General features: G+C 45.3%; 1 protein-coding gene across 12 annotated transcripts in view; it reads right to left on the bottom strand.

Annotated features, from left to right (window-relative positions):
- The window catches only part of RAPGEF1 (Rap guanine nucleotide exchange factor 1), an 86679-nt gene that overhangs the window by 48843 nt on the left and 15834 nt on the right, over nucleotides 1-22002 (bottom strand). For all 12 annotated transcript variants that reach the window (XM_068656687.1, XM_068656684.1, XM_068656685.1 and 9 more), the window contains 2 exons: nucleotides 4952-5091; nucleotides 261-439 (listed from right to left, as the gene is read on the bottom strand). In XM_068656687.1, the coding sequence (XP_068512788.1) occupies nucleotides 261-439; nucleotides 4952-5091 (319 nt within the window). The remainder of the gene's footprint in view (nucleotides 1-260; nucleotides 440-4951; nucleotides 5092-22002) is intronic.

Here is a 22002-nt window from a genome sequence, read left to right as displayed (position 1 = left end):
TAGCTAGTAAGAATCAGTCTTTTCTCCTCTCTGAATCCATTCTAACTCGTTTTACCTTTCCATAGCATGGGCTTCTTCACAGCAGGGAGTTTGCTTTTAAATTGTGTTTGAAAACTACTGCATAATTAATAAAAATTGTAGTCAATTTATTAGCTACTACAGCATTTTTTCTGTCTCCTGTGTGATATAATTCTTCAGACTTAAGAAACAAAGAAGCTTGCAGATTTGTCATATTTCCAAAACCAAAGAAGGGAACTTACCTTTGTTGGATGCGTGGATCAGTCTGCACCAAGGGTAGGATGGCTTCCAGCACTTTGCTTGCTGAACCTGGCAGCATCTCTAGAACTTTCTTATCAATTGCCATTTTGTCCACAATAGTCTTAAAGTAGCGCAATGCACTGACAACCTCCTTCTCCTTTTCCTCTAGCCATGATACGTTCTAGAGAAGAAAGGCAGAGAAATAATAAAACCTCAGCATTTTGAAGGGCAAAGTTACTTTAACTTACCAGAGAAAACTCAAGAGAAATACTCTGCTTCAGAAGACTGGAGAAAACCCCTTCCACCACAAACACTTCCAATTTAATTCTTACTCTTTCAAGAAAATAGTAAGTGCAAAATTGAACCAACATTTTGACTTTCTGAATTACAAGATGCACGTTCCAAATTGAAGGCTAATCGAGATCAGTTTTTGGCTAAGATTCACACTACTGATGACTTCTAGGGCATTACTTTGAAACCAACGCACCGAACTGGGAGAGTGAAAGAAAAAACTATACTAAGTGCCGATAAGTAATGATAATGAAAGACAAGAGGCAGCGACTACCTGTTTTAATAAAGCTGTCCTCCTGAAAAGAACCTGTACAAATCTCAAACTCCAAAACAATCCCGACAAGATGCCTCCAACCCTGACAGTGACACGTATGGTGTTCACCTTTATCATCCTGAGTAGTTCAGCTGATTGCTATCTGCCTACTCGTTTGAAACAAGGCTACAGTCTTGTCTCTCCATTTCCAAATAAAAACCTCCTTTCCAATCTCCAGTCTAATTCATTTTGTGCTGCTGCTGTAACAAGGGAACTCGCACACTTTCCACAGGACAGACTGTGAAAGCCAAGTTTTGGCATCGGTGAGGGAATGCTAAAGAAGACAAAAATTCATTGGAATAAAGCTGAGCTGTGGTCACCAACCTCCGTGCCATTGCCAACACTAAAAAAAGAAATTCATAAATGATATATGATATCCTAATGGCAATCTGGACAGGGATATATATTTTAAAAGTTTAACAGAGTGTGCCTGGAGGACTTCTAGTGCCACAAGTAGTTCCTAAGTGAGATTTAAATTAACTACTGAACACTGCTAGGAAAGGAGCCGAGAGCTTAGCAGAGTCAGGTTTCATCCATTATCTCTTCAGTAAATTCAGCCTCAAGAATTAATGACTTATGGGCATTGTGTGCTCCCCATACTCTTGTCAGCTGTTAAAATGCTGCTTTTCTCCAAAATCAGGCCAGCAGCCTGAAAGGTTTAAGGAAGAACAATTTATAGGCAGCATTGGTCAGTAATTTGGGGCCAGTTCCATAAAAGCATTAATCGTTAAGTCCCATCTAGCTCTGATTTTAGAAGCCCAAGTCCAAATCCAAGACCTGCAAGCCACTCTGTCATGTTCCATCTCTTCTGGGAAGTGCCCAAACTCTGCTGATGCCTCAGCTTCTGATGATGATGCTCACCAGGCACCTCAATCCCTGCTCCAAGTCGCCTGAACTCCACTGCTGAGGAGCATCCTGGCAAGCTGCTGATGTCAAAAAGCCCATCTCCCATTCTTCAGGTGTGTGCCCTCACCACTGCACAGCCCATTCCAGGATATGGCGAGGCACTCCGTGTGAAATGACTGCAGACTTGAGGGATGGGAGAGCCTGTATGGTCCATGAGCTGCCTGACTGTGGGCCAGTGGTCAGAGCTCTCAACCAGAAGTGAAAAAATGGGGATTGCAGTTCCTGCTCTGATTAATGTTTATGCATTCATTCAACAACTGTTTCCTGCAGAAAGGCTTGCGACTTAATAGCTTAAACACTCTCCTAGAGCATAGCAGGGATGGGCCTGGCTCTTGATAGCTCATGGCTGCGAACGACAAGTGGAAACACAAAGCTTTCTGCTGAGCGCATCAAGGAGTGCAACTCCAGCCACCGGACGCTGCTCGGGGGACAGCCCATTTTTCATGACTTTCCTGCTAGCTTTTTTGTTAGCAAGCCTAGAGGAGTGCTTTTTATGAATCCCCTTCTGAGGTCCAAAGGCCTCATAGGTATGCGTGAATACACACACACATGTAATCATACAAAAAGCCGGCATACCCCACTCAGAACTGCAGCTTCTGTTCCAGAGCTCAGCAAAATCAACGTGTATTTATGTTTGAGGCTGAAGTTTCTGGTGTTCAGCGCTGTTCAGGCTCACCAAGGCCTGAGAATAACAGCAATAACCCTAGAAACGGGAACAGTAATCCAGCGGGATGGGAGTATCTCACAAGGGTAATGATACCAAGATCTTCCACCAAACATTGCAGTGTGCCCCTAAAGCCAAAGTAAACGTGGGAGGGAATCCTTCTGGGTCGGTGAGAAAACCCGGGATGATCTCTTGTTTAATTCCCCAGCAGAGATGAACTTGCCTCAGTAGCTAACTTATCGCCACGACAGAGCAGTAACTGTGGGAGCCATGTGGGATTCAGCAATGAGCCTTTGGGGAATTAAATGAGATAAATGTAATGTTCAGGCAAAGCAGCATCTCCTCCCCACTTCCCTGCCTGTTTGACACGGTTAGGTATTTCTGCCTGATTTTGAAAGGTTTCCCTTAAAAAAAACATTACAAATGCATCGGGGATGACATACAGAAGGGTTACAGTGAGCCGTATGGAATGCAACTGCTTATAAAAGCAGGAAAAGTCCATTTTTTTCCCTGCAGTTTGGCAGTGAAAATCCTATTATAACTTTGTATGTAGTGTTGAAGGACACTACTGTTCCTCCAGTATGCCCTCAGATAAGAATCAAAGACATGGCCCAAAAAAGGAGGGTCTGGAAAAAAATCCCTTTATTTTCCCCACGTAGAGGTACAAAGGGGAAGAGGAGAAGAGGTGTGTGCGCACTGAGCATAATCTTCAGGTTACACGTAGTGATTTTACATTAATTTTTAGTATTGCTATTTCTAGAGTGATTAGCTACTTCAGGAGTATAAAAATAGCACCTAGCACTCAAGAGGGAGGAAAGGATGATTATTTAGCGTACCAAGAGTGTCTTCTGACACAAAATCTCCTATTTATCAACCAATCTTTGTACACAAGTGAGAGACCCTGGTGACAATCCAGGCATATCCTCTTCCCTACTCCCTCCATACAAAGCTAATGAGCTGACTATTTCCAGCTAACTGATTAGCTGGACAGTGGCTATTAAAATAGATATGTAATAAGCCAGGAATCAACAATATTTCACAGTGCAAAGTGTATATAGCTTAAATAATTGTCTGCAATAATAAACATTATTTCAAGTGTTTTATTTTCCAATTAAAAAATCCCATTCTGTACATTAAAAAAAGGTTTTACATATTCAGCATGCTTTATTAGTCATCCATCTTACACTGTTTATTATAGGAAAGAAAGAAAAGCAAAAGCTTTGCTTTTAATTAACATGCCACTACATATTTGCTATAGAATCGCATTTTGAAAACAGCATTTAATTCAAATTTATTTCATTTTTGATCAAACATCAATTTAGAGGAAAAACACAATGCATCCTCTACATGCATTTCAGTGAATCAATCAATAAAAAGAACACTGGGAGAAAACTTCCCAGTAAAACCATACAACACGTTGGCAGAACAGAAATATGTTCTACATGGTATGCCTCTGAACTGATCTCAACATACTGTCCTGAAATATTGTTGGACTTAAAAGCCTTCGAACAGAACTCAGATTTTTTTTATGTTTCTTGGCAGGAGTTCAGTGGGGCAAAGCAAGGTGCTCGGCTCCCTGGAAAGCATATCTGTTGCCTCCTGGGGGACAAACTACAGCGTGGAAAATCAAAGCCTCATCATCTCCCCTAGGATGGCGCAGAATAGGGCTGGGAAGCCCTGCAGCCATTCCGCTGGGTGTTAAGCACATCGCACAGTGTAAGATAACTGTATCTCGCTGACTGCTCGCAACAGCACTACAACAATCCTCAGCAGAGATAAACTAGAAAAGTTTGCACGTCTGGCGCTGCACATTGGATGAGGCTTTCAACAACAACTGGGAAAGATCCTGAATTATCATAAATAACCTCAGCTGTTCTTAACTTTTGGCTTAGATTTATGCTTGAAGACTGACTGCAACAGTACTGTTACGGAGAGAGCCTCCAGTCTACGCAATCAGGTCACAATGGCAGAGGAGATAACGCTGATAGGTTTGTGCTGGGAAGGAGTGCTCAGCCCTCAGCTCCTACAGGGCGTGAAGTATGTTGGACGTGAGGACCAGCGTGCTGGAATCAGCTGCTCCTTCAATGCGCCTGGTTGACTCTCCCTGCTAACGTCATCAGAGATTGCGCACGTCTCTGGACGAGCTTCAAGGATTTGCTCACCTAGGTTTGGGGTTTTTTAAAGGATCACGCCCCAAAACCAGGCAGTCATTTGGAAGCTGTAAGAATAATCATAGGGTGTGCATGCTGGGAGGATGTCAGGCATTAAGCTGCATTCCATAAGGAGATGTTTCAATAATGATGGAAGGAGGTCTCGTCAGCATCTCAAAAAAGGAAAATACATCTCTTATTGCATAGTTTGTAACTAACTGTAAAGTAACCCTGAAGTTCCCTGACACATATGCGGAATTCTGCGTGGGACAGTCACACGCTGAAAGCAGGGCTGCAGATTTTGATAAACTGAGTACCAGCAAGCAAGAAACCAGCAAGGCTAACAGAACATGTCCTTCATCTGCTTACTTTGTTCGCTGACTTCTCTGGTGTTTTCACTGTCAGGTCAGCTTGCTTTCCTTTCTTTGAAGGGGTCCTCTTTATCTTTGGTGAATGAAACTTGCCCTTCAACTTCATAGTGAACGAGGAGAGATGGGAACGCTCAGAATCTAGAAAGACACAGAAATGCGTTACTGGATTAGGGTGAAGTTGCTGAAAACAGGGAAATTGTGCTACAGCATTATCTGGGAAACCAGCCTACGAAAAACATTGCAACCATGTAAATTTATTGAGTGGAACAGGATAAAAAAAATAATTGTGGCTCTTTATTATGTTTCCAACCACAATATCACCACCATTTCCTGCTTCCCCTCGGAGGCAGCAAGGCTGAAGTGCCAAGGCAGGAACAGCAGGCTTGCTATTGCTCTGCGCCTTGGAGAGAGAAGGAAAAACTCCTCTCTGAAAAGCACTTATCTCCAGCAGGTCCCAGAGTACTTCACAAAGGAGGTAATCACTGTCCTTTCGCAGATGAGGATGCTAAGTCAAGGGGATGAAGTGGCTTGTTGACACAGCAGGGGAAGAACCTGGGCTGCCTGAGCTCCTGCTCGCGGGGTCAGGAACCACCCCGGCCACACAGGCAGCTTCAGGAAAGGAAAGCACCGTCCGACCTCACACCCTTCCCAGGCTGCTGGTCCCTAGCTCCACCCGCTTGGTAGCACTGTTTGGTTGGGGCTCGATGAAATATCTGAGCAAAAACACCAGCCCCTGTCACTCATGGTGGATTTCGCACCAGAAGTACCAGCACAAACCACAAGAACAGAAGGAAGCACTTTGGCGCTGGTGCATCCCCGAAGAAGCTTAATTACAGAACTGCTCAAAGCTTCTGTAAATCGAATTTTCAAGGGTTTCTGATCATCTGAAAGCAGAAGTCTCAAAGGTTCGCAGTCATGCCACATGCAGGCTTACTGTTGCAATGTATTTTTATCTGTTCAGCCAGCAAGCTAAATAAAACCATGCTGCCTTGTACAGAGCAATTGCAAATGTATTTTAAGCAAACAGCACTTTAATAAATGAAGGTTTAAATTGCTCTCTAGTGACCCAGATAATTCAACAGAACTGAACTTATCTTTAACTACATTATCGAGAAAAGTAAGCAGTTTTGCTGCACGTTTCATTTTTCTTTTGCATTATTTGGGAATTGACTGTGCTGCCCGTACTGAGTCAAAGCAGCAGAGCCGCTGGACGCAGCACTGCACCACCTCGTTAGCATGCAGCCTGCAAGCAGAGAAGGCTGCTGAGTCAAACCTAGCACCCAGCAGCTAAATACCACACCAGCGCGAGCACCACTCCTAATACTCAGAATTTACCTAACCACAGCTTGAGGGAAGGAACCTGCGCTTGTCTCCCTTTAAACGTGTTTTCCCGATAGGGTGTTAAGACCCTACTATTAACACCTTCACTGCAGCCAAAACTCCAGCTAGTCGGCTCCTCTGCATCAAACTTTTTCAGCCGTGCTATTAATGGAAAGCTGCATCAGCACCATTTATAACCCAGCCTGGCTGCAGACCTGCTCTCCATTTACAGGGTTCTCCAAGTTTTCTTTGTACCATAAAGTCCCGTTTAATGCACCGGGGAGGGAGGCACTAAAAACCTTGGTCACTGCAGATAAACCCAGACGTATCAATTGGCCTCTGAAGAATCACGGGCAGCAGCTGGCACCCTAACTTAGCAACAATTTACGTCATTGCTTTACATCCTCAAGGGGATCTCCAAACCTTTAAAACCTCTCTGGCTCCACAGTGTTGAAGGTCACCACTGAAAACAGCCCCTGGCTGCTGCGATAATGCTCTCGTGCTCCACAAAAAAAACACAAAAGGATTTATTTGGTACGTCGTGTGAGAATTGCTATACACGTGCAGGTATGCGTGCTTGCCAAAAGAAGTCATGGCTCAGACTTTATTTTTAAAAGGACTGGCAATTACAATAATTAATCTACAGGGAAAAGACAACAAATTGTGTCTGGCTCCTCCACGGACAGCAGTGAGCTCCAAACTGTCTGAGTAAGACAATGCTCAGTACCTACAAAACCCTCGGTTGCTTACGGTGATGATTTAGCCTTGGGGAGACAAGAAATTAGGAAGGGAGGAAGATTTCAGAAGGCTGCAATTTCCATTTCTCTTTCCCACCAGACACCTCTCCCCAACTTTGGCAGCACACGAGCAGTTGAAGCAGTAAGAGTGCGTGGTGAGGCACCTCAAAAAGGCAACGTCCTGTCAGTGAAGAAAGTTTCTCTTCTGCTGACAGCAGCCTGACCACTGCCCTTAGCCCTCTTTACTTTTCTGCCACATCCAGTGCTGAATCATTTGCATGGCTGTGCTCCGAGGGGACACAGATCTAAACAGAGCAAGGACAGGAACAAGTGGCTGGGGCAGAATGGGAACTTCCTAAAATAGTCCTAATGAAGTAAAACAGCTGACGTTTGTGAAATAATAAAGGTTATTGTGTGAACAGCCCTATGAAGACCTGCTTCGACGATCACACGTTCACACAGCTTTTTACTACCGTCTTTCCATCTACAATAGGCATTTTCCAGATCTCATCTGCTCATAAGTTTCTGATGCACTTGTAGTTAAACAAATGAGTCACAACCAATATGCTCTTACACTCAATTGCACATAGCACTTAAAATAGCGCTCTCCGTGTTCCAAGCACATTGCAAGCGTATCTATTTCACCCTCAAACAGTTGGGTCTTAACCTTATTCTGCAGATGGGAAGCAGGCGCAAAGGTGAAGCAACTTGTCTAAACAGAGCACAGAGTGAGTCAGTGACTCTGGCGCAGAATCTCTCCATTTCCAAACATCAAAATCACGCCGCAGTCCCTGGTCCCTCTTCCGATATTCATGAGCCAAGCTGCGGAGCTCCTGTGATGATATTCACCGAATGCCAACAGACATTCAGCGTGATGGGCTTTAAGGCTTTCAAGCAGATACATCATTCAAGCACTATGAACAGAATTTGCATTTTAATGAAATTGGATGAAGCGGTATAAAAGAGAAGTCGCACTGAAATAAGAATGAATTCTAGATTAAAGGTGAAAGTGACCGAAGCTTTTACAGATGAAAAAAAGCAAAAAACACAGCTGTGCAAGACTTCTTAGACTGGTTACCATTGCACTGGTTTGCTCTGAGAAGCTCACTTTATGTGCACCACGTCCCATTTAAGTATGTAACATGTCCTACGTCTGCCCAGTGAAAAGTCCAAGCAGCACAGCCTGCCTTCACTGATCCAATAACGTGATAACGTACACAGAGAAGAAGAAGTCAGAGCTATAGCAGTGCTCAAAATGCTTGTCCTGTCCCTCTGCACATTGATGCCAGCCTGCAAGAAGCAGGCTGTCAATGCAGCCTTGAGGTTGCTCCTGAGCTCGGCAGCCTGCCCATCAAAAATCACTGTTGTACTACTCCCTTCTCCTGTTGATGGATACCCAGCAGCGTTTCACTGAATTCCAGCACCACCTTCTGAGCTCCTCCTTCTCCTTTCTGGGCTGCAGAAGTAGGGTACCTGTACTTCTACGAAAAGTCCAAACACTGGTAAGATGAATGGGAAGAGACAGGGTAATAAGCTGGATGTGGTGATTTCAACTGGAATAGGGGAAAAAGAAGAAAACGCTGTATCAAAGCCTTTCTGTCTCAAAGGAACCGCTGACTTCTCATCCCCTCGTATGTCATGTCTGGACGCTTTGCTGCCACACACCAGAGAATAAAAATCCCTTCAAAATCACTTTACTACGGATTTGAGTGTCTTATTTCTGACCGGGAGTTTTCATACGTCAGCCATTTCACGGCTAATTCCATCTCCCTGTTAATGAGGCTCCTGCTCCGCTGGGTTTGAACGCACTCCAGCTGTTGAGTCACGGCCTCGCTGGGCTCAAAGCTCGTGTCCCCGAGGTGGGCACACACACCAGACACGAGAAGCCTTGCTCCATGCCTCAACTCGACGTGGCCTTCCCACCAAGTGAAGGCAGGGATGTGCAGCTCCATCCGCCACAATGCAGCCCTGCTGCCTGTTGGTTTGCTGAGAGCTTGGCCTGAGGATGAATAACCAGAGATTTCAAGCAGTATGGGGTTAAGGGGCACGAGGGAAGGGGGATGAACCAGCTTACGTGTGAAGAAACCGGAGTGCTTAGGGGAAGGCTGGCAGGTCAAAGCCCAACGGCTACACCACCGTGGCCATGGCAAAGTGGTTGTTTCCCACTTGGGTTTGAAAGAACACCAAAATGAAGACAAAAACACTCATGGTGAATTCCACCAGCCTGGCCTGGCAGGGTATTACTTACTTTGAAGTCAAAGTGAAAGTTCAGCGCCGTGCAGAGCTCAGGCACTGCAGACTTTCCCGGCCACCTCCTGCCCGAGCTGCGAGCGCTGCCCCATCTGATGGGAGCTTGCAGAGGTGGACGAGCGAAGCCCCTCGTCTGCTTCTGGGCTTCTTGGTAAGGTTTGTGTTACTACGGCACTGCTCGATGACAGGCAGGCTGCAGCTGCATGGATGTGCCATTTAACAGCTCAACTTGGGTGGTGTTGGCATTGCATTGAATATACAGAAAATGCAGTGTTTTTCTTAAACTACAGAATACAGGATCATTGCTATCCCTCACCTGAAAAACAAAACCCTCCACCTTCTCTCTCTATTTGCTCACATACAGAAATCGTGAGGCTTTAGAGGACATAAAACCTTAAAAAAGGGTTAAAGTTCATTTCCCAGCTTGCACTGATTCTCCAGGCTCGTTGGAAAGAACGAAGTAGTCTAAAATCTTATCCCACAAATGGTTCCCTTCTAAAAGGCCATTTGGGTCTCTGCTGGATGCACATATTTAAAAGCTATCAGATTAAAAATAACAGAGAACATCTCTCCCAGTGTCGTAACGAAGCTATTGTGCACATTTTTAATCAAGCGCTCCTGCCATTTGTGCCACGAGTCCTTTGAACACAGAGGTGACTTACGTAATGAATTACACAACAATGCCCATTAAAATGGCATTTGTTCCCCTGGGCACAGCTCGATCATTTGTGGAAGACAAAAGGCAAGTTGCAAGGCTTCAACTAAACCTTCGCTGACAGGGACTTTAAGGGTTCAGAAGCAAAAGGGAAAAATAATGAGAGCGAGTTGAAAACGACCTTACTGCTGAGCCTGCCCACTTGGTGCTGCGGCGCTCCGAACGAGGCAGCAGCGATGGGAACGGGTTCCTGCCCCTCCGGACCCAATTTTGCTGCCAGGAAAACGAGAGGACAACCAGTTCACAACAGACAGATACGAGTTACTGACTGTAAATGCAAAATATACTGCAAAGCATGGATCTGTAAAGATCTTAGATGAGTATCACTGGATTTCCCAGCCACCTTCCTTCCACCTTCCCTCTAAGCAAAGGGCTTATCTAATGGGCACTTGTAAGTACACAGAGCTGTGGGGCCTTTGCCCTAACTGAAGGCTCTCCAGTAACGCAAACACTAAAATAAGAACAAATAAAGGAAACCCAAAGCCTCTGAGCTGTGCAGAAATGTTGCTCTAACCAGAAACTCCTCGAGCATCCTCCAGCAGCTGAGCCCCTCTGCAGAGGAACTGGCAGAAGGATGGACCCGAAGCTCATCGGCGTGCTGTGGGGACAAGGCAGGGCTACGGCAGGGGCCCTTTTCCAGTCCTTTTGTGGTGGAGGCATCTCTGTCTTTCTTGAGGCAAGAAGTCCCAGCCTGTCACCGTGTGTGTACAATGACGGAGAGGAAGCACGAGGCCTCCAAGGGTGAAAGGAGCAGAAAAGGAGGGGAACCCCAAGCACGCTCTTGGCTTTCGCACCTGCCCCGCACAGCTCAGTTCTCCATCAGCAGCTTTCTGCCTCATTTCACGCCCCCTTTCTCAGAAGTCCTAGGGATGGGTTAGAAGCCTAAAGATGCTGATACGCAGCACTTGCGTAATGCTGCGTGCTCTCAAAAGGATGAGCTGAGATCCTGAACACAGAGAAGACAGAAGAGAATTTCAATATTCTGTTAGAGAATTTATCCAGAGACAAAAAAAAGACGTGGTAATGGATTCAAAAAGAAAAAAAAGAAAAAAAAAAGGGAGGGTCCTGTGTCAATCAGGAAGCGTGCCCACCCTAACCTTTGTACCCTAGGTGGAGCTGGCCGTGAGCTGCTCCAAGGCCCCCTCCAGGGAATTTGTTTGCTAGGAGAGCAGCCAGGTTTTGGAGGAAAACGGCAGAGGAGGGGCAGCCTGAGAATCAAACAATGGCCCTCGAGTGCTGGAGAAACTTTTCCTTTAACATCACGTCACCTTTGAAGCAGCCAGCGTTTGGAAGCGGAAAGACCGACTGCCCTTTTTTCTTTTTTGGCAATATTACAGTGAATGAGCATAAACCAACGAGCATTAATGATGTGCAATGACAGCACACAAACTTCTATGGAAAAGGGAGGCTCAGTTCCCTCTCAGCTGGCCAGGCTCTGCTCAGTGACTCACAGCCTTCATTATTTTTTATGCCGCCCTCTGGGGCCTCCAGAGGAAGCAAAACATTTTTATTTGTCAGAGAGCACATTTTTATTTTGATTTTTTTTTTTTCTTTCTAAGCAACCATGAATGAGACATCTCCAGCTGCAGCAACCTCATGTGGAAAGAGCTCGCAGTGTTTGCAAGGGAATTGGGAGGCTCGCAGGGCAGCTTATCAATTCAGCCACGTTTCCCGACTGCAGCAGAAAGGATTGGATCAGTCAACGACAGGAATTTTATGGTGTGCTAGTGGTACGGCTCTTCTTCCTTCCAGCTGCATGTTTGGAGGCAAATCTTCAGTGAGGAAGAGAGGGTGCAAGACACTGAGCAGGGAGTTTGGAGCAGCTCGTGGGGTTACCTCCTCGTCCTCTTTTAGCTCTGTTAGTCTGAAATATTTCAGAGCAGAGGAATCACCTTGCATGCGGATGCACAAACTAGGAATCCGTCAGCTGCTGAAAATGTTGCAGCTACCCAACTGGTTTGCAGGAAAAAAAGAAAAGGAAAAAAAAGGACAAAGCGACGATGAATTGAACAAGGAAGGAATTTATGGGAACGGAACTTTGCTGCTCTAGTTCAGTTTCCTCCAGCACGCCAAAGCTTCAAGACTTCTTTCTGAAAGATGCTGTAATGCATTGATAAGCGGCAGTCGGGGCTTCTGCTCTGCTTTATCTGAAAGAGTCGCTGCAGCAGACGGGTTCCCTATCAGCTCACAAGCAGAAACGCTGCCGGTTACCGAATCACTAGCAAACCTTTGTGCAGCATCTGGCGAGTCGCTGGTAATTTCCCATTTAAGTACTGATTTTGCACAGCCCTGCGAGCCCGAGAGAGCTAATGGGATTACAGCACTGGTAACACGACTCGTGGCTCCCCTGTGCCAGCAACACTGAAACAACACCAGAGTCAAGCGGCCTCCAACATCAACAGGACCGCTGGGGTCCACGCTCACCCTGGTCTGTGCAGAAAAACCACTGAGGCTGCTAACTAAACATTTAAATTGGAAAAAAAAAAAAAAAAGAATCCAGCTACAGGGCATAGATTCTGCATTACTTCAGCAAGCAGCTCTGAACGCAGAAATCACAACGGTTGCAAGGGAGTCTGTGTTCACCAAACATGCCTTAATATGGGGGCCGTGGGCATCCCCACTCGTCTCACGGCTTTATGAGGCTGTAGTCATGACAGTGATTCAGCCAGCTAAAAATAAAGCCCTGCAGGCTCAAGTATGTGTGCAGTACCTGAGTCACTCCATGCTGCAGGGAGCGTGTGAGCCACAGCTACATCCTTCCATTCAGCTGCTGCCACGGCCCAGCAAAAAGCCCTGCAGCCCATCCCAGCTTCAACTCTGCCTCCCCTCTTCTTGTTTTATATTTAAGACTCTTCCCCACATTGAAAAAATCTTCGCTAGACTTGTGTTACAGCCGGGCGGCTGCTAGCTTTGAAACTCAGACCTGAAAAGCTGTAAGGCCGTGTTGCTGGAGCTGTTTATCCATCTCCAAGGTGACAAAATGTCGTCACCCGCGCTCTCCAGGACAGCGAGCACCACCGTGGTATTTTAGATGCTTTAGGGAAAAGCCTAATTGCTCACAACCTGCCCGCAGGTTCAAAAGCTGAAAAACAAGGTAGTAAATGAGTCCTGAGTTCGCATCGGTCCCACAGCACCAGTTTTGAATGGGAAACTACTCAGCCTTCTTTCATCCTTGGAGAGAAACCTCAGCTCCCATTCATTAGGCGATGGAAAAGAAAAGCTGGCTCGGATCTGCCTGACACAATTTCCAGTTGCTTTGGACACTGCTAATTATAGACATTTTATTTTTGACCTCTGATTACACACTCTTTACACATTCAGTCTGAACTGCAAAGCTAACCCTTGTTTTCTAGTAGGTTTGGGAGTAACCTTATCCACTGCCCAAAAGGCACTCCCCACGCTCCTCTGGGCTGCGCTCAAGAAGTAAGATCAAAACATGGAAAATATGTGCTTAAACACGCTCGATTTTATTTCCTTCTTTAGCGAGTGCCATAGATTAAGGGCAGCAGTCCAGGTGAGAATGTGATGTAAGCTCTTTTCCATGAACGCTAGGAGATGAGCTAACTCCTCATTTCTCCCTGTCCTGACTGGCGCCGTGTCCCCGGGGCTCAGATGCTGAAATAGACAAATTACTTTTATAACCGAGTACAGCAGAAATACATCAGGGGTTGTTGTCAAAAGTTAGGACTGCAATGTCTGAATGAGCACAGCTTTGCATACGCAGGCTGCCTTTTTGGCAAGTGAGGCTGAAACGCTCCTGAGAATCAACAACAGTTGCAAAGCCATTCTGCAAAACATTTACCTGTCTTATTTTCAGTGATGGAAAAAATAGCCTACAGGTGAAGAATCCAGAGTAAAGCAGATCCTTTTCATGATACTTTTGCTGTTTTGTTCTAGCTGATAGAGAGCCATGATAACCACAACATTTCTGCTCTGTTGTTCATAATGTGGTCATCGTTGTCTCTCGCACTGTTGCAGTGCTGCTGCCACAAAGGGTTAAGGAGCTGCAGGCCACAGCCTCGGTTCTGCACCTGATAGGATCTGCAAACAAACACGGCTTTTATTGCCTGCCTACAGGCAGTAGGAAATTTTAGTCTTCTATAAGCACAATTTGAAACATCAGCGCCTCCAGCAAAGGGAAACCGAGATGTTAATTGAACTGAGCAGCCCAGGAGGAAGAGGAAATACTAAACCCTCGTCTTTGTCAGCTGCAGGATTAGCACATACCTAGGCCGTGGTGGCAGGAAACATCAGGGAGCTTAAGCAGCCTAAGCAAGGTGTCCATCTTTCACACCACTGCACATAAACATTAAAAGGCTCTTCAGCAGTAAACAATTCTTGGTGGCAATTCCATTTCGTCCTACCTCCCCTGCCTGAATTAAACTGCCTGCTCACATCACTCCCACAGATAACAGGTTTCAAAGCGAAGGCTACAAATACCTGCAGCTCTCCTCAGTCTTCTCAGCAAATCCAGACTTTAAAACAAGAAAAATATATTTTTTTTAAAAGATAAGAGAACAACGAGCTTGTGCAGAGGCAAACCCTTACAGATCCGTACAAGTGCCAGCAGCAGCACTGCAGGAATCTGAAGAAATACATGCTGACTACCACGCAATCAAGCCTTTTGAAGCCTTGAGGCCTCACTAGCATGGAAACACTCGCTAGAATTTTACTTGTTAATTCAGTGCTGAAGAAAAAGCAGCTATTTCCCAGCTATTTCCGAGTATTACGTTGCCTAATGCGGTGATGAGTCTGAAAACCCACTTAAGAAGGGGACAGCTGAGCTTAACTCTTTGCTCCAGTGCAACCTTATTTCTTGTAATCACCCTGGCTGTATTTAAGCAGTTCCTGGAAATTACCAAAAGTGGGCCCTACTAAGAACCAGTTTCTAATTTTTAATGAGCTTCCAATTTACCGATACAGGAAGTCAGCTTGCATTTCGAGAAGAAACGCCTTTAATGCTAACATACAGCAAAGAGGGTGATAGGTAAAGGGAGCTAAAACAAGACCCGTATTTTATCAGAGACAAAGTTGAACCTTATCTCAGCATCTCTTCACACTCCATGCTGAAACAATTCATTTATCACTGAATAAATCTTGAATTCCCAGCTCGGCTATCACATCCCATGCAGAGCAGGGCATCACGTTTCAGAAGCGAGCTCCTGCCCGCGGGACGTACCTGTTGTGGGGACACAGGGCAAACACGTTCAAAGGCCACGATCCAGTGAAAAAGCACGTTTCAAAGCCCCCTGCCCACATTATGGGGCAGGGAGACTTTAGGAATCTATAAATAAGAAATAACTTTCTACGGTACTTAGATTTAATGTTGGTTTTGACAAAGCAGCAAAACCACAACTGCCAAAGCTATTTACGTCTCTGCAAAACAAACGGGCGATCGTCTGGCGATCCTGCTGACCAGAGCCGAAACGTGAATCGATACTGATTGCAGCTGGTGGCACAATAAGCAATATTTTGGGAGCTCACTCGGTCCATTTGGCAAGCGAGGAGCAGTCTGCCAGGAGAAACTTCAGCCCACGAGGCCTCAGGACGTGCGCAGGGTCTGGCAGCCCCGGGTCAGGCCAGGCTACGCTCCAGCGCGTCCAGAGAGCGTTTGCCTTTCCGTCGGGGTAAGCCTGGTGCTTTGTCAGAGCTTTAGCCTGATTAACTTCATGCTCTTTCGGTGTCAAACCCATTCAGTGACATACTGACTTCTGCAGCGGATTTAGCGTTTCGTGGCAGCTGGGCTCCAAAAGACACAAAGGCGTGTTTATAAAAACATCCCTGGTGCCGTTCTTACTGGGGTAAATACCTCCCAGAGCTTCTGCGTTTAACCTCACCATCTGATAACGCACGACCACCCCGCTCAAGCTGCAGCTCTGTCCCAAGGGAAGCTGTACTTCCCCTGTCAGAAACCAGCAGCCTTCGACTGGGTCCAGCCAACAAGCCAAAAAAAAAATAAGTATCAAAAATCATGCTGCAGCGTGGCAACAAGAAACCCTGTAAACCACACGCCAACCACCACCTGTAACGCTGCAAGAACTGACTTGGTAGGATCCACGTTAAATAATTCCATTTTGCAGTGTATGAAGCATCTAGAACTAAGCTTTGTGGCAGCCTCGCTAAATATTATAGCTTTATAATGGCTACCTAATATCAGATGAATTAAAAAGTACTTATGCCTGGGATAGTATCTCTCTAGGACACTGCAATAAGGGAAAAGGGGGGCGGGCAGTGCTAGCCCACAGACCTTGACATTTTCTCTGTTCTTATCTGACGATTCACGGTGTGTACATGAAGAGGAATAAAGGAGGAGGAAGAGGAGGAGATGGGGTGCTGCTCAGCAGTAGTCCTGTACCGTGGGAGAGGGGTGTAAGCAGCCAAACACTGCAACCAGCGACTATGGGGCCTCAGCAAACACCTGCACCCCGCAAGGAGCACTCTCCTGCTACGCCCTGCACGGACACACAGCAAGATTTCAGATCTGAGCTCAGACCTCATTTATTTTAGTATACATTTTGGGGAAGCTCCCCTTTCCTCTCTGCCCTGTTTAAGGACTTACCCTACAAAATCAACTTGTCTCCCTCCCCATTTAGGAGATAAGTGTCCCCCTGTCGCTCTCCGTGTACTCATTAACCTTGCTCTGATGCTCAGCAAGTAACGCTCAGCTGCATCCACTTCTGAACTGCCGATTCCTGTAGAAGAATGACAGATGGAAGGTATCTTTCCCACTCCATTTCTGGCAACTCTGCACTCAGGAAAGTCTTTGAAAGCACTCAATGTGCCATCATTCTTCATTAACCTGAAAACCAGCGATGTATCTTACGCAGCATTGCAAAACACGAAAATGCCTCAAAAAAAATCTGAAAGAAGCACATTGACTTGGGAAGACCTGCTTCATAAAAATACATCAGGAGCCCCGAGTTCCTCCAGAGAAGACTCCTCCAGCCTCTGTGAGTCTGAACAACACAGAGCATTTCCCCATCCATCCTGAGCATTGTATTATACACAAGCCATAGATCCAAAAAGCTCTCAACAAAACTGCCTGATTGCTATTTTATTTAAAAACCTAAACAAAACACTGTACATAGCAGTCACAACATTAAATTGTGAAGCTGAACCCATTCACACGGAAACCTTGAAAGAAGCCCCTCAAAGAAGATGTTTTCAACAGGGCTTCAATCACTTATAAAAGAGAATTAAAAATCTATAGAAAATGCTTCCTTGACTTCAATACTTCAAGCACAGTGAGGATAATTTGCTATTCGCTGGCAGAGAATGAAGCAGGAGAAGAGCTGAGCTGTTTTTCTGGCAGCTGTAAGAATCTATACTTTAAGGGAGATCACTTGAAACCATAATACACCAGTAATTTATCATGATAAAATGTAATAATGCTCAAAGCCACAAGAACCTCACAATTTAGACTTCCAAATAAAAGGGCTTTTCCACCCAGGTAAGTCGATTCAAATCGAGGTGAAGGTTGGGAACACAACCATCATATTCCCAATCAACTTCCTGTAAACACTGTACACTTGCAAAGTGGATTAAGCTAATTAGGATCCAAATTGGCAATAAAAGGAAATATTTGGGATAATTCTCACATTGATGGGAAGCTGTTTCTTAAAGATTAAAAGATAAAGTCCAGCTCTGCCGAACAAAAGTAGCTGAGAAACCTCCAAGGAGATTTTCTTGCAGGCACTCTCCCTAACACCCAGTGGCCCGTTCACAAAATTTTTGCACTGAAAATTTGCTCTCCCTTAAGAACCATGTCTAAATTTGCAAAACCATCCAACCAAGAAGCGCCAGCTCTCCTGAAATACTTTGCCCATTCACACACCCAGTGGAAGGCAAACCAACTGCAGAGCTAGCAGCAGAGCTCTAGGCTTTCATTAGGACTTCAGGCTGAACTAAGCCTAACCTGCCACCAAACAGGCACCTAGGAATTTACACAGGAATTTGCAGAATGTTTCTGTCACCCCTTTAATGTCAAATCCGCCACCTCTGTGCCTCTGAAATGACCGCGTGATGGTTTTTCATTTTAGGCGGCCATAAATTCATGGCATAAAAGGATAAGCTGTGGGTAGCCAGAGCAACTGACGCTTGCCATCAGTCACACGAAGAGCTAATGCAGAACAGATGTAAAAACATGTCGCTGTTGGTGGGAGACCTACCTGGAGGATGGCAGCTCCATTCCTGATGTCACCCTGACTGACAACAAAGGACAAAAGGACTAACCACGATCCCGAAGCAGCGTAATATTCCTATAATCTGCTGGAAGCGTGCACTGCCAGTCACCAGCAGCAGGTAGTAAACAGTTTGGCAAAGCTGGCCAAGCAATAATCAGGTTACTGGAAAGAAACAACCGATGCTCACAGCAAATGAGCCTGCACAATCAATCTCGCCATCCGTAACAAGCTCTCCAGATGTAACAGAATGAATGCTTACAGTCGTTTTCAACATTTTGAACCAAGAAACCATTCCCTTATAGTCTTAATTAGCTCCCACAGCAAGACGGATTGGGATTTGGTGTCTCCATAAATTCTTACTGGCAGAGGATAAAGAAACATTAGTTTTCCAACCTTACATTTACCAGGCTTATTTCATAAAATTAGTAGCCAAACCAGAGTGTAATAATGAGAGAGCTATCTGGAAACAGTATTTTGTCTGGAGAAAAAAAACACCATTTTCATTATAATACCCATAAATCACTTTATTTACAGATTACAGCTTGGGGACTCGGGGCCGGTCTGGTGATAGGATTTCTCTTCTATTTGCATCATATCAGCATCTGCTCTCTTCAAGTGAAAACAAAAAGCTTCCCAAGGACATCACAGCACTTTCACTGCACCACCCATATCCCCCAAAATCTGCCTGGTTTGGTTAGTTATAAATACAACACATTTTGCAGCACTTCCTATCGTTTTAGTATTGAAAATATTCAGCTGAATATCTTCAGCGCTGACTGGCGGAGCAGCTCTTGTTCAACACACGTAAAACCCTTCTTTATTGGAAAAGCTGAAGTCAAATGCTCCAGGATTTCCTTCAGAAGGTGATCACGAGGCAAAGTGATGGGCACGCAAGGTGAAGAGGAGCAAGTAGAGTCAAAGGCACACCTTCCTCCCGCTAGACTTGCTTCTTCTATTCAATCATACTGTGGCAGACATCATTAGTTAAAGGATTTGCACACACCTAAGGAGCTGAGTCTGGCAGTGATTTGTAACATAACCATTTTACTCCTATACACACAGTGCTTTTAAAGAGAAGATCTGCTTGTGCTGCGGTTCTGTATCATGAAACAATCACCTCCAAGATAAAAGGTAACAGCCAAGCATGAGAAAAATCACAACAGGAAGGAATTATGGTCCAGATATGAGAGGAAAGGGCAGTGCCTGCAGAGCATGCTAGGGGGTACACAGACCCCCCTTCCTGCAAACAAGATTTCAGATTGAATTTTGCAGGTCTAGTCAGAAATACAGAGAGTCACAATATTCCTGGGGGTAAGCAGCTCCAGAGAGCATCACTGGTTCAGGAGGAAGCGGCTTCCACCAAATCACCATCACCTTAATTCAATGTCTATTAAAACAACAATCTTTTATTATCAGTCTTCCCATTTTATCTCCATAGAAGCAAAACCCAGAAAGGGAATTCCAGAGTTCAAGCCCATGCTCCTGCTGCATCTTGAAAATCACAGCACAACCAGTATGCAAAAGATCACCCATTGAGACCCGATGAAAAACAAGGGAAAACAAAACAAGGAAACCAAAGAAGGAAACAAAACAGACGAGGAAAATCCTTAAGCAAACAGGGAGCATCTTTGAAATCCACTCAATCCGTCTACTTAAGTGCTGTTCATTCATGATAATCTCGATTTTCTATCTAGTTTTACATTTTCAACAAAGTAAGCATCATTTCGTTTAAAAAATGACCTACATTTGAATTTCTATGTAACAGCACAGATGTACACGACACTTTGCATGTTAAATACATGGCTTTATAGCCGCTTAAATTTCACACGTGCCCCCTTTTTCAATAGTAAATCTGTTCTGACATTGCTTATTGTTACAGGATCTAAAAACCACTGAGATACAGAGGGTGCCCGACATGAGAGTTTCGATAGCAAACAGGCTATCTACAGAGAAGCTCAACAGACAGGGGAGGAAAAAAAGGCCGCTCAGCTGTCACTCAGACTTTTTAATCAGGCTGAAACGCTTTGCTGCAGCCAGGGGGGCTCAATCTCTCCAGACCACATTGCCATCGCTCATGCTGCTTTCTTAATTAGCAGCGAGTGGACAACAGCTGTCAGTAGCCTGGAGGACAGAAAGTTATCAGCAAAAAGGGATGTGTGGTAAGGAGGGAGCCACGGAGCAGGCCTGTTAAACGTGTGAGTGGACAACATACCAAACAACTCTGGTCGCAGCCCCATAAAGCATCACCGAGAGGATTCTCTTCCTACTGGCTTTAGTCTGGTTTACTGGCTTTAGTCTGGTTGTTTTAACATATGACTAATTGCATTTTTCTTCTTTTTTCTTTTTTTTTGGTATTCCCATAACAGGAAAAGTTAAACTGAGAATAGGAGGAAATGGGAAGGCCATCCTAATGTCTCGATGGAAATATGTGGGGGTCACCGCAGAGGCACAGCATAATGAAGTCTTCAAGCCTGCTTCTGAGGTTTTGAGCACAAAAGTTTTAACTCTGGGGAGGGTTGAAAAGGGCAGGATTTCTAAATTAACAGAGAGAAATCTTAGCAGAAGACACAAATTTTATCAGAGTCAACTGGAAGCTATGACCTCAAATAGCATGAAACAGAAAACCTCTGCCTGGTCGTTATCATTTCTGTATCAGATTCCCATGAGCCTAAGTCACTGGTTACGACCTTCTTGTGACACATGTTACTCCAACGTGGATCAAAACCAGACTTCTGTCCTAAAGAGGAAATACTGTCTGGTCAAGCCTGCCATGTGGTTACCTGACAATTCCCTGTCTCGCTGGATGATCACAACGTTGGATGGTGGCCTGGCTTGGGCTAGGAGACCACACGAAGGAACACACGGTGGAAATCATCAAGTTACTGCACTGTAGAGTTACTGTTCCTGACTATATACAAGCTCCTCATCCCCAACTGCAAGGAAAATTAGCTCAGCCCACGCAGGAAAACCTCCCCACCGTATTCCAGCACCTGAAGTTCAGCAGGGCACGTGAGCAGAGTTTGAAGGGTGCCTTTCTGGGCTGCCGAAGCACTGCTCATGCTGCACATGAGGTACATCAAAGCTGGACCTGGACCACTCCTCCCAAACCTCCACCACCGCCCCTCATGCTGCAGGATCAGCACAAGCTACTGTCCCTTTCTGGCTTTCAGCAGTTCACTGACCACAGAAACCACTGCATGGGAGTCCCACAAAGAGCAGAGCTTACCAGCACAACACCATGAAACCTTTCCTCCGACGACGACAGCCCAGTTAGAGCAGCTGGCTCTGTGCTTCTGGCTCTCGGGGAAACTACCTCGCTAGTAGAGGCAAGATGCAGGCTCAGCTCACAAAGAACAGAGGACGGTAAACACGAACTAAAAAAGAAACGCGTTTTCATTTCAAAGAAATAAAATAATAGCTTCCCTCTTGGATGGAATGATTGCTGCAATTTGTGGAAATGGGGGAGCTCAGTGTAATTTGTAAGCAATCAGATGCATTATTAAAATTGCTCACTGCCCAGGCGTTAATGGAAATCTGCCATCTCCCTAACGATCACTTGAGCTTCTTCAAAGAAGGTGGACTTCTTTCAAATCTGGCTTTAACCCATCCAGAAAGCATGAATTTGGAGCAATTTTCTGAGGCCTGTCTGGTAGGCTGAAGTTCTGGCACTTCTAAATATACATCGGCTTTGTGAGCTTGAACCCACACGAGGGAAGCTGGGCTGCAGATGGAACCATTTCCCCAAGCTGCCAGCAGACCAGCAACACATTTAAAAAACCTCATCAAATTAAGTGCTTAATTACAACTCAGACTTTGAGACTTTGGAAATTAGGATAATCTTCTG

Source organism: Anas acuta, chromosome 20 (assembly GCF_963932015.1).
Source record: "Anas acuta chromosome 20, bAnaAcu1.1, whole genome shotgun sequence".
Classification (NCBI taxonomy): Eukaryota; Metazoa; Chordata; class Aves; order Anseriformes; family Anatidae; genus Anas; species Anas acuta.
This window is presented reverse-complemented; position numbering and strand designations above follow the sequence as displayed.